We start from the raw sequence: 14,463 nt of genomic DNA on the forward strand, positions 1-14,463 counted from the left end.
CAAGTATCTTCATCCTTTCACACTCCCTAATTAACTATCAGTTATTTTCCTGAGTGAGATTGTAAAAAGTTAAACCCTTCTACCAAAAGTACAAAGACGAATAAAATATAGAACAATACAAACCCAGTTATACAGCATTACAAGTGCAGAAATTCTTCATGTTGTTGCTCTTCTTTATCATTGGCCCCCAGTAAAAAACATAGTAAAGAATTTAGTTATCCAAAATATTTTGAAGTACTGTAATTAAATTCTTCAGACCATAAATGTAGCCCTCATCCTTTGTGTTGCTAGGAAACACGTGAGCAAAATCTATCATTCGGACTTCGACATTTGCACTTTCCTTGATCTCTGCTGGCACGTGACAGAACACTTTTTCCAGTTGTGGTATAACGTTCCCGTTCAGACGCTCTTGTGCAACGCACGTGCTGCTTTTCCAGACATTGTCTTGCTCCAGGTTCTCAACTTTTAGTGAGAGTTGACTGTGGTGCCTCTTGGAATATGCCTTTTTGTGAAGTGCATAAAATTTGGACAAGCCTTTACTTACAGAGGCCTCAATTTTTCCATTCCCTGTAGAATTTATTACATGAATATTATTATTATACTCCAGTATGTCTCCACCTGATAACAGTCCTTTGGGCACTCCTCTCTTCTCTGCCAAGGTGACGTCACTCAACCGCACGGTTGTCGTTGCCTGACACGAACCTTCATAAACAAACAGTAACGAGCTTGCGTAGAAGTTGAGTTGCTCCTGGCCCTCGAACCACTGCAAAATTTTTTCAATCTTCTGAATGCTGGCAGCTATCGCATCTTTTCTCAAGCAGTACCCATTGTGGAAAAACTTGGAGATGCCTGCAAGAAATAGCATGTTTGGGGATTATTTTCACCCCTGAAAAGAAAACAGACACTTTTCATTTATTTCAGGACAAGAATAGTTTGAGGAAACAGACAGCACTCACATAGTTTCCTTTTAGGGAATTATTAACTAAATCAGAAGGGAACTGAGGGACTCAGATACCTTCAGTCACCTCACCTGTATAAGGTGAGGTTGGACTTGGATCGTAAATAAAACTAGACAGCGTGTCGATCAAACAGGAGATGAACGTAGCTCCGGCTCCCCAGTCATTTTATCAAGTGTCTGCACACTTTTGGGCAGGGGCCCATTAAATTCTCCAAGAATAAACAAGCCCAGGCAGCTCTTTACCACGAGTGACAGAGCTGACAAGTTAGTGCCAGCTCTGGAGAAGGTTGTATTTGTACGTGTGTCCTTCTGTCCCTTGGTGGGGGACAGATAAACAGATTATTTGGTTTAATAACCAGTTTGAAATAGTTATCACCAAAGAACTGTACGATAGGAGTATCTTCATTTATCGTTACTGCAGAGCCACATACGGGTTGACTTCAACCGAGAAGGTATCTGCCTAGTATAAAAGACAGGTCATATTCACAGAAGACAACCAGAGATAAAAAACACCCGTTTTATGACAACATTTAATATTTGTCAAAGATTTCTATTTCATTATCGTTTCAAGGCTGCAAAGACACTGAATTCTACCACTGTCACTCCCTTATGAGTAGTAAAAGACATGTGCAGAGGAAATTCCTAAAGCCTAAACCGCTGCGAGAGCCAGCTGCAAACTGAATTTAGCACTGTTTGCAATACTAAACAAGTCTTTTTGGACCGACGGGTAATTCAAGTGATCCAGGAAACAGCTAATGAGCTATATGGCAAGAGGCAGAGAAAGGACTTTAAAAATGGGGACAGACAGACTAGTTTTTTCATAGTTTTACAGATAAGTAAATAAATGAAAACCACCCCAAAGCACCAAATTACGACACACAAATTCCCTCACCATCCTTTACTGTCTCCTTTGTCAGGCTCCGTCCATAGTGTTGGTTTTGCGTCTCGTAGCTGTCAGAAGAGACATGGTAAACCTGCAAGAGACGAGGCAGCGGCTGTGCTTATTCCGAAGCAGCGCTGGATGCACGGGGCTGGGAGGCAGCGGCCGCCCGGCTGCCAAGCCCCGGGTGTCCCCTCGCCCCGCAGAGCTGGCAGGCGCTTGCAGCGGTCAGCGGTGCCCACTAGTGCTCTCATCTGCCAAATCCTCCCCCTTCGCACCTTGGGGGCTAAGCTACAGCTTTCCTGCCTTAGAAAGACATCGTTGCGTTTGCAAACAGTAACACACCCGTCACGAGAAAACATGTTACAGGGCACCTGCCCTGTACATCAGTGCCGAGTCCTGAAACTGCCGTACTCCTGCCCTGCGACTACGAACAGTAAACCAGCAAGACATAACCAGCCCAAAAACTCAATGCAATCATTTTGCAGTTTTTAAAACTATAAAAACCCCCAGCACAACGGCAAAACACTAAGAAACAGGACAACGTGCCCGGGAAGGCCCAGCTCCACGTGAACCTGTAACTGTTGGTACAAGCGATGTTACACCACGTGAGTAACAGCAGCGAGTGACAGCCTGGTTCCAGCACTGACAGTGGCACATCAGCTCCTGCCCGAAAGGGAGGCAACCCAGACGGGTACAGTTTTGTCCATATCAGGAACCGTAGAAGCTTAACAACTGAATTCAAAGATGTTTTACACAGAGACACATTTTCTCTCTAACTGAAATAATTTCCATAGTAGAAACCTGCCAGCCAGCCAGACTCAAGCATGATTTGTTTATGAGAGTGCAGACAATTCTTATTTGCAGAAATAATGGTGTTACCACGCAGGCAGTTGTCTCTGGCAGCAACTTTGTGCTTGGCACTTGTTCAGACCACCCAACCCTGCAGCACCCATCCCGGCTGCGGTGCTCTGCCCTCCCTTCACCCGCTGTAAAAAGAGAGGATCCCACGGAAAGCGAGTCAGCGTGCACTGGTGAGGCGCCTGCCCCGATCCCTCCCTTTGGGGTCCTTTTCTTGCTGCAGTCCACAGAGAAAGTCCAGGACAGTGGAACATCAGTGCATAAAAGCAGCGGTAAAACTCAGCAGTAATAAAAAACCGTCAGAGTACGCTGTTTTCACTGCAGCCCCCCCACCCCAAACCTCTCCCCTATCCAAACTACGATGAGCACAATATGGAAACAGAGTCCGTAACTCCTGCATCACCAAGTACCTGGGAAGAAAAGCCTCAATTAGCTCTTACTTTGACAAAAATATGTCAGTAACTACATTCAGAGTCCTCAAGGAACTTAAATCATGCTGTGTGGAAAACACTGACCATGAATTGAAGGGGCTGCCAATAATTCTGGTTATTCTACAGAAGCAACAGTTTAAAGCCGGAATGTTTAAGCTCACTTGGTAGCAAAGACACTTCCCACTGTTAGCATCCCTATTGCCTCTGTTGCAAGACTCAGGCAAACTGGGCCCTGATAGCTACAAACTGCAGAAGAGCACAGCAGGAGTGAGTTACTCTAAACCAGCAGCTGACAAGGGAGTTTGGTTGCATGAGAACAATAATTTTTCACCAATTTTTTTCTTTGCCAAAAGCACATAAAAGAGGTACAGCATAGAACGTATGAACCTAAAGATTACTTAAGTGAATATTTCAGGTGCCAAAGTTACTTTCAAAAACATACAAAAAGTACTGAAAACATTTTAAATTTCAAGACCCGCAAGCCAAAGGTAATTAAATAAAGCAAGAATTTAAAAAACTACATTGCTTAGGAAGATAGTCAAGATTCCAGTGACTACATCTAAGATTTCACCAGCTTTATCTTCATTTTAATAATATAAAACGTTCTCATTTAGTCGGTCCAGAGGCAGCTTCCTCCATACTCCGGCACTGCAGCAGGCTCCTGAGCGAGTCACCTTGTTTACCAGAACCCTATCTCTTCCTGTAGGAGCTCACAGGTTCTGTGACATGGGCACTTGCTCAAAAATGCCGATTGAGATCTGCAAGCTCATTTTGTTTTTCAAATTAATGCTGGAGCAGCACACGAGCCCCCTGTGCTTGAGCTGGAAGCCATCCTACCTCTTCCCGTCATTGGCACAAATCCATTCCCACCAGAGGATTTCTACACAGTTTAAAAACACCCAGGCAGATGTGCCTGTTTGGTATTAACAGCCACTGTCACTCTACCAAAGTCCCACACACGTACCAACAGCGTCATGTGTGTATTTAAGAATCCTGTGAAGCCACAAAGCCTTGCAACACCCTTGGTTACCAACAGGCTCAGCTGCAGACACTGACGCTGATGGGCAGCATTTGAGGCGGTCATGAAAGCACCGGCCGGGCCAGCCCAGGAGCTGTCTCTCCATACTGCTGCAAGCCTTTTCTCAGCTCCAGGGAAGGACTATTTGAAACGCCCCTGGAAAAACTCAACCAAATCCCAATATTTTAAGCCCTATAGTGAAAGCAGATGAACAGAAAACCAAGTTCAAGCGGAAATAATGTTTCACCAGTTCTTGCTCCACCCTGCCCCCAAACACAGGGGTGACTGTGCTGGAGTAGCAGAAGACTACGATCCACTTCCTACTCCACAGACCTTTTGTTTCGCCGGGCTTTTGGTCCTGCTGTCACCACTACTGATCTGCTACTAACCCTTCCCAAAAGGCTATCTGCCTTTGAACCAACCTTCTCCTGTATCCCTGTTGTTGCAGCTGTCTGTACTAGCCCGTTTCCATCCAAATGATGCCAAGTCAAGTACCTGAAGTTTATAACCTTGACAACAGCAAAGGAATTATTAGACAGGAAAATCCCTTGTCCACCTGCCGCAGCTCCTTACATGTTTGTTCTGTATTCACAAGGAGTTTCACTGTACAGTCAAGACAAAGAAAACTCCTTCTATAATCTGCAAAACATTGCCTGCAAGAAAACCGCTTATCAGTGATTTTCGTTTGTTCTTACTACACAAGATCAGAGCTGTTCTGACTGACAGTGTGTGAAGGCTCCTCCTTGTGCCTACCAGCAGCTCCCATTTGGTGAGGTTTCTGATAACCCGAACGGCAATCCAGCATGCCAACAGGCTTGGGGTTTTACTTAGTAGTAGCAGAGACTGTGTAAAGGCAGCACTTAAAAAAATCCCAATGATTAACTGTTGAGGGAAATTATCATTGGACTTTCTCAACCTGCATTTGGCTTTCGTTTCCCCACAGGGCATTAAGTTATTGCTGCTTGCCTACGCATACATAATTTTGTACCCTTTTTCCAATTACAGTTAGCTGATTTGACGTTCTTGAACTCACGGAAACTTTGAGCTCAAATAAAAAGTTGTTCCAGTGTGGTTCTTAAAAAAAATCCCACAATCCTTGCAACATCTCACCAGTGAGATACTCAAGTTTGGAAAGCTTGCAACTGCAGCTTTAGGGCATGAAGCTGAAGACTGGGTCAAGGAAAACAAATATTCGGTGTTATGTAATGTTATTTATGGTAATTCAGTACCGACTTCCATGTCGAAGCAGAAAAATACACACACTGTTCAAACACTTATCTGCAGCAACTCCCTGACTTCCAGAAAATATAATCTAAATACATATTAAGACTGGCCTGTTTGGTGGAGATACTGCTAGCACAAACAAAAAAACTCTATTAAATAACCTCCAGAACTCTTTCACTTCCACAAAAAAAATATTAACTAATCCACATCACTGAAACTGGGAAAAAAAAATATTTTGAGCAGGCTTGTCCAGTGCTGCAGAGGGCACCTGCAGAGCGAAGGCTCACTTGACGGACTCGGGCGCTGCTGACATTGCCACGCACCCGCCGGTGCCCGGGAGGGTGCCTCTCCCTGCTCCCCCACATGCCCAGCCTGGGACCTGCTCTCGCAAGCACGAACACGGAGATCGGAGATCGACACTCTGATGCTGAGACATCCAGACTTCGCTGAGCTCTCTGTCCCTCGTATTTTTTCCATAAATATACTTAACGGTCACCCCTATTTTACACTCATGCAGGTAAGAGCGAGGGAGTGTGTAAGTGTTACAGAGTCTTCTGCTTACAGCCAGGCACCTCTGCACTCCTCACTGGCATCTGAAGGTCAGTGCTCAAACTGCTGCCAGAACTGGAGCCGGGCCACAAGTGTGGGGTAAGCGGGCAGCAGCCCGGCTAACCCAGACGTCCAACACCGGTCCATCATCCTCGCAGGGGTCAACAGAGATCCACAGCCACAGCTGGATACCTTTTGCCTGGACCTCACGGATTGTCCCCACATAAATAGACAGGTTTCCTTCATGCCTGAAGAACCCAGGTTTCTCTGCAGCCCTCTGATGCCTCAGGGACCAATCCTGCCACACTGAAAGACCTACACACTGAGTTTTAACAAGCCTTATTTTCTTCCCTTTTTCCAAAAGAAAGTAGAACAAGGATTGGAAGAAAAAATAAAGGAGGAAGAATGTTTTAAAAATACATTCTCTTCTTTGACACTACAGCTTTACAGTAAGGCTGTAACACTATAACTGTTGCTGGGAGCAGGCCCATTTTTCTAAATCCATTTCTCTAAACCCCTCCTCTTTTTTTTTTTTTTAAAAAAAACCTCACAACAAACACTTATGTACTTATTGCTAGACCACAAGTGATGAAAGTACACCCAATCTTGCCTACTGCTGGCTTGAATATTCAGCACAGAAAGGATGCAACCCTGGTCCCCCCCTTCCAGGACTATACTTAGATATTATTCTACCTGGTTTGCTTCTTTGATCTTCTTGTATTTGACAGAGTGCTTTGTATGACAGAGTACAGCACCAAATGCTCCGACAATTAATAGAAAGTTTTAGGAAGGTCCTTACATAAGTAAGTTGTAGAATGAAATGATGTTGAAACTAAATTCAGTGAGAAAGCAGACTAATCATCTCCTAAATAAAAGAAACAACGGCACTGCAGTTAAATCATGAACTGCTTTCAAAAGAGCTTAATACATACTTCTGGACTCCCGGAACTTCCATAGAGCACCTCATTAAAATAAATTAATTTTATGCCTCCTTTTTATATAATAGGGCGGAAAAAAGAGGCCATCTCTCATTCATCCATCATCAGCTTTTCCCTAACATACAGGAAATCTTATCAGCCATAAGGACAAAACTGGACCAGCTGTCAAACACATGATGAGTCCTTCATGTACAGAAAAATGGCTGGAAAAAATGCCAGAGAGCCCATCTGCTAGAATTCGCCCGGGAGGATGACAGATGAATCTGCTGCTTCGCTCTGCGAATGAAATACACCCTTCAATCCGCTAGCAGATAGAGGACTCCAAAGAACTGCTGCCTTCAGTTCTGCAGCACGGCTGCGGCCCCGTCGGACTGAGAAACAGAGGAGCCGAACTCAGCTGCCAGGGCCGGGGTGCGACAAGGGAGAGAAAAGTGGAGCAGGTGGTGGTACACACAGGTGACAAAGACAGCACCGAGAATCCAGCCACAGCCTTGGGTTACCAGGCATTTCAACCACCGCAGACACCTATTTCTAGACTACTGGCAGCCTTGCTTGTTCAAAGGGTGTTTTTTACTGCACTTTTAGTTGGTTTCTCTGGTTTGCTGTGGGTTGGTTGGTTGGTTTAGTTTTGCGAGGAAGGGTTAAGTTTTTGTTTTATCTACAAGCCTTCTTATTTTCTTAAACATCAAAACTTGTATTAGACTTACAAATGTAAAAAACCCACTTCTGGCCATTTTTTACTGTGGAAGAACATGAACGCTAGATGCAGGATTTATTATTATGCAGCTTTATTATTCCTCTTTCCTAAATCTCGTTATTAACACAGCGAAGCTTATGAAAACTACCACGATACGAGAAAGGTCTCCTAAAGAACTCCTGAAACGGACTCAGCCACAGTCAGTTTTAAAGTATCTTGTAGGACCACGTGCTGTAGATCAGGAAATTCACTTGTAAAAACAGCTCTGATGAGGTATCTGCATGCAATAGTTCACAGGCACAAGCAATAAAAGATGAATTTTACTGGCAAAGTTACATAATCCCCAGTTTGTGCTTTAAAAACACATCCCAGAAATATTATGGACTCAGAGATACTGCAATCAAGATGTTCTGGAAGAAAAAGAGAACCTGTCGAAACTGGAGTTGTAGGTTTGGAACGGATCGGGAAACTGAAAGGAGCTCGCAAGCCGCCCATTCTGCCTGTATTCAGCAGCACACAAATGACTCCGGTTTTACACCACACGTGCTGCAAAGATGTGTCTGCTACTGAAACCATACTGCAACATGTATTTTTGCTACTGAAACCATACCTTAGTTTTCCAACTTCTATTTAAACTCTCACTACTTCAACGAATCCATGTCCTCGCCTGTTAAAGGTGGGAACCTCTCCACTAAATACGAAATTGGGGTTTCAGCAAATGCTGGTGAAGTGGCTGTATTTCCAAAACATGTTCCATGCATTTGTTCTGCCTGGTCAGTGCATTAAGATGAATATAGTTTAGCACGTGCCAAATGCCAGAACTACGTACGTAAATCACTGCTCTGCCAGATAGGAGACTCGCTTCTTTTAAGGACAAACCATAAATACTTTACTCATAAATAGATGACTGCTTGTTTACCAGTGCATAAAAGGGCTTTATCAATGCCTTTTGGGGTTGAACACCCTCTATAAATAAACCAGGGGGTAACCCCCCCCACCTACCACACATTTTTGCTTGTATCTCCTCACAATAGTTTATTTGATGTGTGCTTTAAAAAACACAGGTAACTACATTTTCTATTTTCCCTGTCCCTCTCTTTCTTGCTCTTCTAAAATGGAACCTGAATAAGCAAACCCACCTCCACGTTAAAAATAACACTGAATGGAGAGGTTAAACCCAAACCTCTCTGCTTTCTGAATCGTCTTATTCTGTGTTTTGTCCAGCGAACACTAGTAACCTTTAGCCAGCACGAGTGCTGTTACAGGCAGTGAATGCCCGCACAGGGGAGTGTTTTACAGAATCCCGCAAAAAAAAAAAAAAAAGCAGGCAGACAGGCAGAGAGCACCCCATAATCAAGAGGTGGCAAGCTGAGCAGAGAAAACGCCTTCTGAATATAGACTTTGCTAAGTGTTGAGTGAGGGGAGGAGGAACCTTTCCAATTCCTTTCAGAAAATAACTTCCAGCACGCAATCTGGTACCAAAGGCATAAAACATATCTCATCTAGTTAAACACTAGATGGGAAACTGCAGCGCTTGGGGCAACCATCAGTACACGCCAAGTCTGAATTGCAGAATCGAAAGAATTTCTGCAACAGGATAAGGCCACCAATAAATGACAACGTTAGAAGCGAGAGTCACAAGGAACAACATGGTGGAAGCAAGCGCTCATTCCTTTTGCACTGCTGTGAAACAAAGGATGTGAAGTACATTGTTTTCCATGAGATAAGAAAGGTTATGTAACGGCATAAGCCAAATCCAAAGCTATAATCTCCAGCCTTCCTTCTCGATCTGAACTGTTCCACCAGTTTTTGACTCGACTCCCACGTTCTCTCTCATAGGCTTACATAATTACTATTCATGACCACTACAATTTATAGCTGTAAATGCTTATCTCAAGATGGAGTTCAGGCTGAGAGCCTAGGCAATTAAGTACAAAACATTACAGAGATATTAGAATTATTTCAAACAATGGGGCAATCTGTGTGCTGTTGCTATCTGACAGCAAAGGGGAAGCTTATCAAGCCTTCAGCTCTGTTGATGCAGAGCTTGAGAAGCCCTGGCTGTGTCTATATAAGAAGGAAAACCAAAATCTCGCATCAAAAAAGAAAATTATTCCTGTGCCAATCACAGCAGAGAAAAGTATTTAAAAGCCTCGCATCAGGAATTCATTACTGGCACCACCACATTCACGTTACCGACCCGTAAGTGTTCTGCACAGCTGTTCTTTACATTGAAGTTTTGGAGTAGCCAATACACAAATACTGAATCTTCATCCTTCTCCTCACCTAAGAGGAGGCAATCTAATAGTTAGTGTGGACACCTGCAGGGCCGTGTCCATCTCAAACTAACCTTCAACTGACAGTCACTCCTCAAGTGTGTAAGCATCAAAGAGGTTTTCTTCTGGTGGAAAGCTTTTTTAGATGCAGAATGTAAGCAGCTATTTTTAGCTACACGCGTCACCTCTGAGAGCTAACTTACTCTTCCCTAAATAGAAAAATAACACGGAAGTTCTTTTTATTAAAAAAAGTCAAGATGAAAAATTTGGGGAGGATACAGGTCGTTATTAAATTACTACAAAGACTGGTTCGTTATGTAAATCTCTGATACAAGCCTGACAGTAAAATAAATACTTCTATGATCCTAAATATTTCCTATCTGAGAAGAAATATTTGCAGCTACAGTCAGTTTTAAATAACTACGGTCTGTCCCAAGCCCTTTCTTGTACGCACACACGGAACCCAGGTTGCAAATAGATTCCCAGAAGGGACTCGGCCAAGTTTGTGGTGAACAAGAGCACTGTTTTGGAACATGTTTCACACAACAGTTGATACCAGCACTACCCACGTATTCAGATAACGCTTTATTTACGTAAAACTCAAGAGAATTGTCACTTACTAGAAAAACGAGCTGCTGTACCAGGTGTGGGACAAGAGGCCAGAGCACAAGCTGAACTGGAAAACAAAACGAGTTCTTACCCTCATGCCAAGCACCAGAAAGCCAATCTCTTCCATCAGTGGGTACTTGCTGACCTGCTGCTGTATCTTCTCAGCTGAAGCATACGGGTCGTAACTTTTTTGACCTATTTTTACATCCATTATGCAAGGCTTATTAAACTTACGGGTCACGTCTTCCAGTTTTAGATATGTATCTGTTAAAAAGACAAAACTTCCATAAACAGTAGGTCAAAGCAAAGTAATGAGAGTTTCTGCTGAGCTTCTGCGGAGGAAGGAGAAGAGTTTTAAGGCTCAGTCCCATGTGAGTTCTTTAAGAGTCAAATTTGTCTCCGAACACAGACTAAATCATGGTCACTGACACCCATAAATTCTGCTGGCACTGAATTCTAAATGCCTTATTGTTTACAAAATGGCATACAATTAAAAGCGTGCTAACCTAGCACTCAAATTCACATTCACGAGTAGCTTTTATTAAGACATTAACATACTTTAAACAGGAGCAGTAAGCACGCACTGTATGGCTGGTTCTGCAATGGAGATGGTGTTTTCTTTCTCTGGGTGGCAGGGCTAGAATTAAAACAGCAATTTTTCTTTGTGCCATTTAAAAATATCAAACTAACATTTCAGAGTCCTACCCTCCAGGGGATGAAATGCATTTCATTTTTCTTCTTTTTATCCCACTCCTCTCTGTACTCACTTCTCATGGCACACCTTTTGGGGAAAACACGCCTTGAACGCTATTCCAAACGCTATTTCCAAAAGTCCCTTTGGGAGGGCGGGTGGACCAAAAGAACCCAAGTCCTTGGAGAGCCTGAAGACTTAAAGGAGTATCTAGAACCTGGTCAAACTGCTTTATGCTTTTCTCCAGTGCAGGTAAGAGACTACTACTGATATGATCTACAGCACCGATTGTCACAACACAAGAAAACAAACTTCAGTAACTGCTTGACTTGCAGACAACTCTGCTTGGAGGAAGCTCGCACAGATCTCCAGCCCTTGCCGGAGCACAATAGGCACCAAGACAACAGCCAGCATTAAGACATCTCATTCTTCTGCATTCAGAAGACTCTGATTTCAGCTTCTGCAAATCCACCCGCTACCAGTCACAAACTTCACATTAAGGTTTGTTTTTCTTCCAAGTACAGCCTATTCATGAGTGTATTTCTTTGGCTTTAGCGCAATCTGAATACACAAAACCATTGTGTCATTCCCCATTCCTGCAGCAGTCTAAAACAGGATTGCCAAAGAAAGTAAAAACAGTTCAAGTCTAAAGAGAGAAGAGGGACCAAGTGCTTGGTTTGGATAGCTGTACAGACAGGTAAGAAATCCAGTTCGAAGGGAACAAGCAATGCTCCATTTCACAAGTAGAAACACTTGCTCAAGGAAAAGAAATGAAAGGGACTGCTTAGTGATGAGTCCTACTCAGAGCTTCGATTTTTACACCATCATGACCGAACGTCCCAGTTCCCCAAAGTACATATGTGTCAGTCTGAAATAGGTTTAATTTAATCCTTAAAGCCTGCTTTGTGTATAAATGGGACTATGCATATTGACAATGCAAAGTCATTCTCAGGAAAGCGTGTCAAACCAATACACTATTTTAACAACTCCAGTCTCCCACTAACCACCCGTGTCAGCTTACAGTACTTCTCAATGTCCTTTGGGCTACGGAATCAACCCAGCTCCAGCAAAATAGATTCATTGTAAGCTAGCTCACCCATAAACCAGGTTTGTGAACTACAGCTGCAGGGATATACAAGCTAAAATAACTCATACTTAACCTCAGGAAGCTGCAGGCAGTGAACACACTCAGTGTGTGCTCGCTACGTATCCCCTAAGGAGAAGCGGGACAAATACTCTCTCTGCCTGAGCCACTTTTTCTTTTCAAAGTTTTTACGCACAGGTCTAATTCAGTCAGGAATTAGCACAGCTTTTGTGGGGCTTTGGGAAACCACTCCAGGCGAGTCTGTATAACCTGTTGCCTCTTTGTTCTTCAAACAGAACTTGTGAAAGTCTACGCGTCACCCTTCACACCTATCCTTTTTGCATATTATGGAAATCACTGCAATCAATACCCTCGTCTCATTACTCTAAAACAATCCAGAAAACCACAGCTAGTTGAAATTCAAGGGTTTCAGTACTTAGCTCTCGAAAGCACTGAGCCAGAGGTAAGCCATGGGAGGTGGGGACATAAAAAAATTTCAAAAACCTCTCAGAATATGGCTGCAGTCCTTCACCACCAACTCCAAAATGCTTTGGATTACGTTATGAGCACCTCTGGACTCACACTGCTACAAAATTATACTAATTGCAAGACATCGTTTAGCCGCATTGGGTTTATCGCCCTAAAATGTAACTGCGTATTAAAGTAGTGAAAAACAGCTATTTCCATAATGCAGCAAAAAGGTAACCCACAAAAATAATTAGCTTAAAAACCAGAACTTAACTCTCCCCAAACCTCACATGCTTCCCTTCAGACAAAATGCAGGCCAGACGGTTGTGCTCTTTCCATCGAAGGCATGTGTAGAGCACCCAGGGTTATCCGCTGTCCTCTACTCCACTGGCCCAAAGCCCTATCTTTGATCGTACAGCACCTCCAAGTCATTTAAAAGTTCTAAATATCTGTCACTTCTTAGTTCCCATCCATTTCAGACCTGTTAAACTAGAATATCTCCCTTACTGACCTCCTAAAAATGTAACAATTACTATTTTAGGAAAATTAAGCATTAAAATAACTTAGGAGCTAACACTAACCCTGGGAAATACTAATTACTTGGCAAAGCCTGTGAATTATCCAGAAATGACTCATCTCTCTCCCACTTTTTGGAATTGTTATTGAAGTCTTCATTGTCAGCTAACTGCTAGCTCAGAAGTAAGACGACGTTGCATCTGTTCAGTGCACACCCCCAGTCTCAAAAAGCGGGGACAGCAATGCCACCACAGATGAAGCATTATACCAAGTTATTTTTTCGTTTAGGCTTCGTTTCTCCTGGCACTGTTGGGTTCTTATTTGTACTGTGTTCAGTATCTCTGGTCTACTGAAGCAGACCCCAAACCCACAGTATCAGAGCGTACCACAACTTCCAGCAGTTACTCCTACGGTATCTGGACACATTAAGACTAAGGCTAAGTCTGCTGCAGGTTCAGACATCAGTCGGTAGCACTGCTCGACCTTTTCACGTCAGGTGCCCTCATACAGCCTTTGGGGATCTGAACCCAATGTCCTTCTTGAAGTCACCACCAAGCCTGCAGCTGAGCCTAACTGGAGCACTCTCCTTCCTCTCCTTTCACTAAATAAGAAACTGCAGATTTTTCAGGCAGTTCGGATTTTCTAAATTATTACGTAGTTCACTGCTAACCCAACGTGCCTCTGAAAATTGTGCACTCACCACCTAAAAACATGTTAAATTAAAATCCCCTGCAGAGAAAACAATTCATAAGGATTTTTGCAGCTTAGCTTTGGTAGATAATCCTGACTATAAATTTCAAGGGTTTAAACAAAATGATTCCTCAGAGCTTTGCCCTCCCCCCTCCTATTTTTCAGTGGCAAGGCACGAAGATGTGGCTTGACATATTATTTACATATTTTAGCAGAGTCCTAAAGGAGACAAACCGAAAGACCACCAAAATTTAGCATGTCGGCACGGCATGAACCATGGCAGACTTCAGCACGTACAGGCTGGTGCGTTCAGTCCGCACTGGAATCAGAAGCGACAACGTAACTTGAGGCATCTGACTTCCCATAACTCGTAAGACACCTCTCTAAACATATGAACAAGCAGGGAAAAGCCTCAGCTGCTCCCAGCAACATGGGAAGAAAGGTCTGAAGCTGGCTTATATTCATCTCCCCTGTTCTCAGTTTAGGCCACAAAAAAATCAGAGCACAGTATGAACTGAGCAGCAGTAAAGTTATTATAAAAAAAAAAAAAAAAGCAAGCAGCGGCAACAAGGA

General features: G+C 43.3%; 1 protein-coding gene across 1 annotated transcript in view; it reads right to left on the bottom strand.

Moving 5' to 3' along the window:
• Window positions 1–167: 167 nt before the first annotated feature.
• IPMK (inositol polyphosphate multikinase) overlaps window positions 168–14,463 on the bottom strand; it is a gene marked incomplete at its 5' end in the record, with an annotated part of 33,818 nt that continues 19,522 nt past the window's right edge. The window contains 3 exons of the mRNA XM_010137558.1: window positions 168–849; window positions 1,851–1,932; window positions 10,533–10,705. Coding sequence (XP_010135860.1) covers window positions 212–849; window positions 1,851–1,932; window positions 10,533–10,705 — 893 coding nt within the window. The remainder of the gene's footprint in view (window positions 850–1,850; window positions 1,933–10,532; window positions 10,706–14,463) is intronic.

The sequence above is a fragment of the Buceros rhinoceros genome, unplaced genomic scaffold (assembly GCF_000710305.1).
Source record: "Buceros rhinoceros silvestris isolate BGI_N320 unplaced genomic scaffold, ASM71030v1 scaffold12496, whole genome shotgun sequence".
Taxonomy (NCBI): domain Eukaryota; kingdom Metazoa; phylum Chordata; class Aves; order Bucerotiformes; family Bucerotidae; genus Buceros; species Buceros rhinoceros.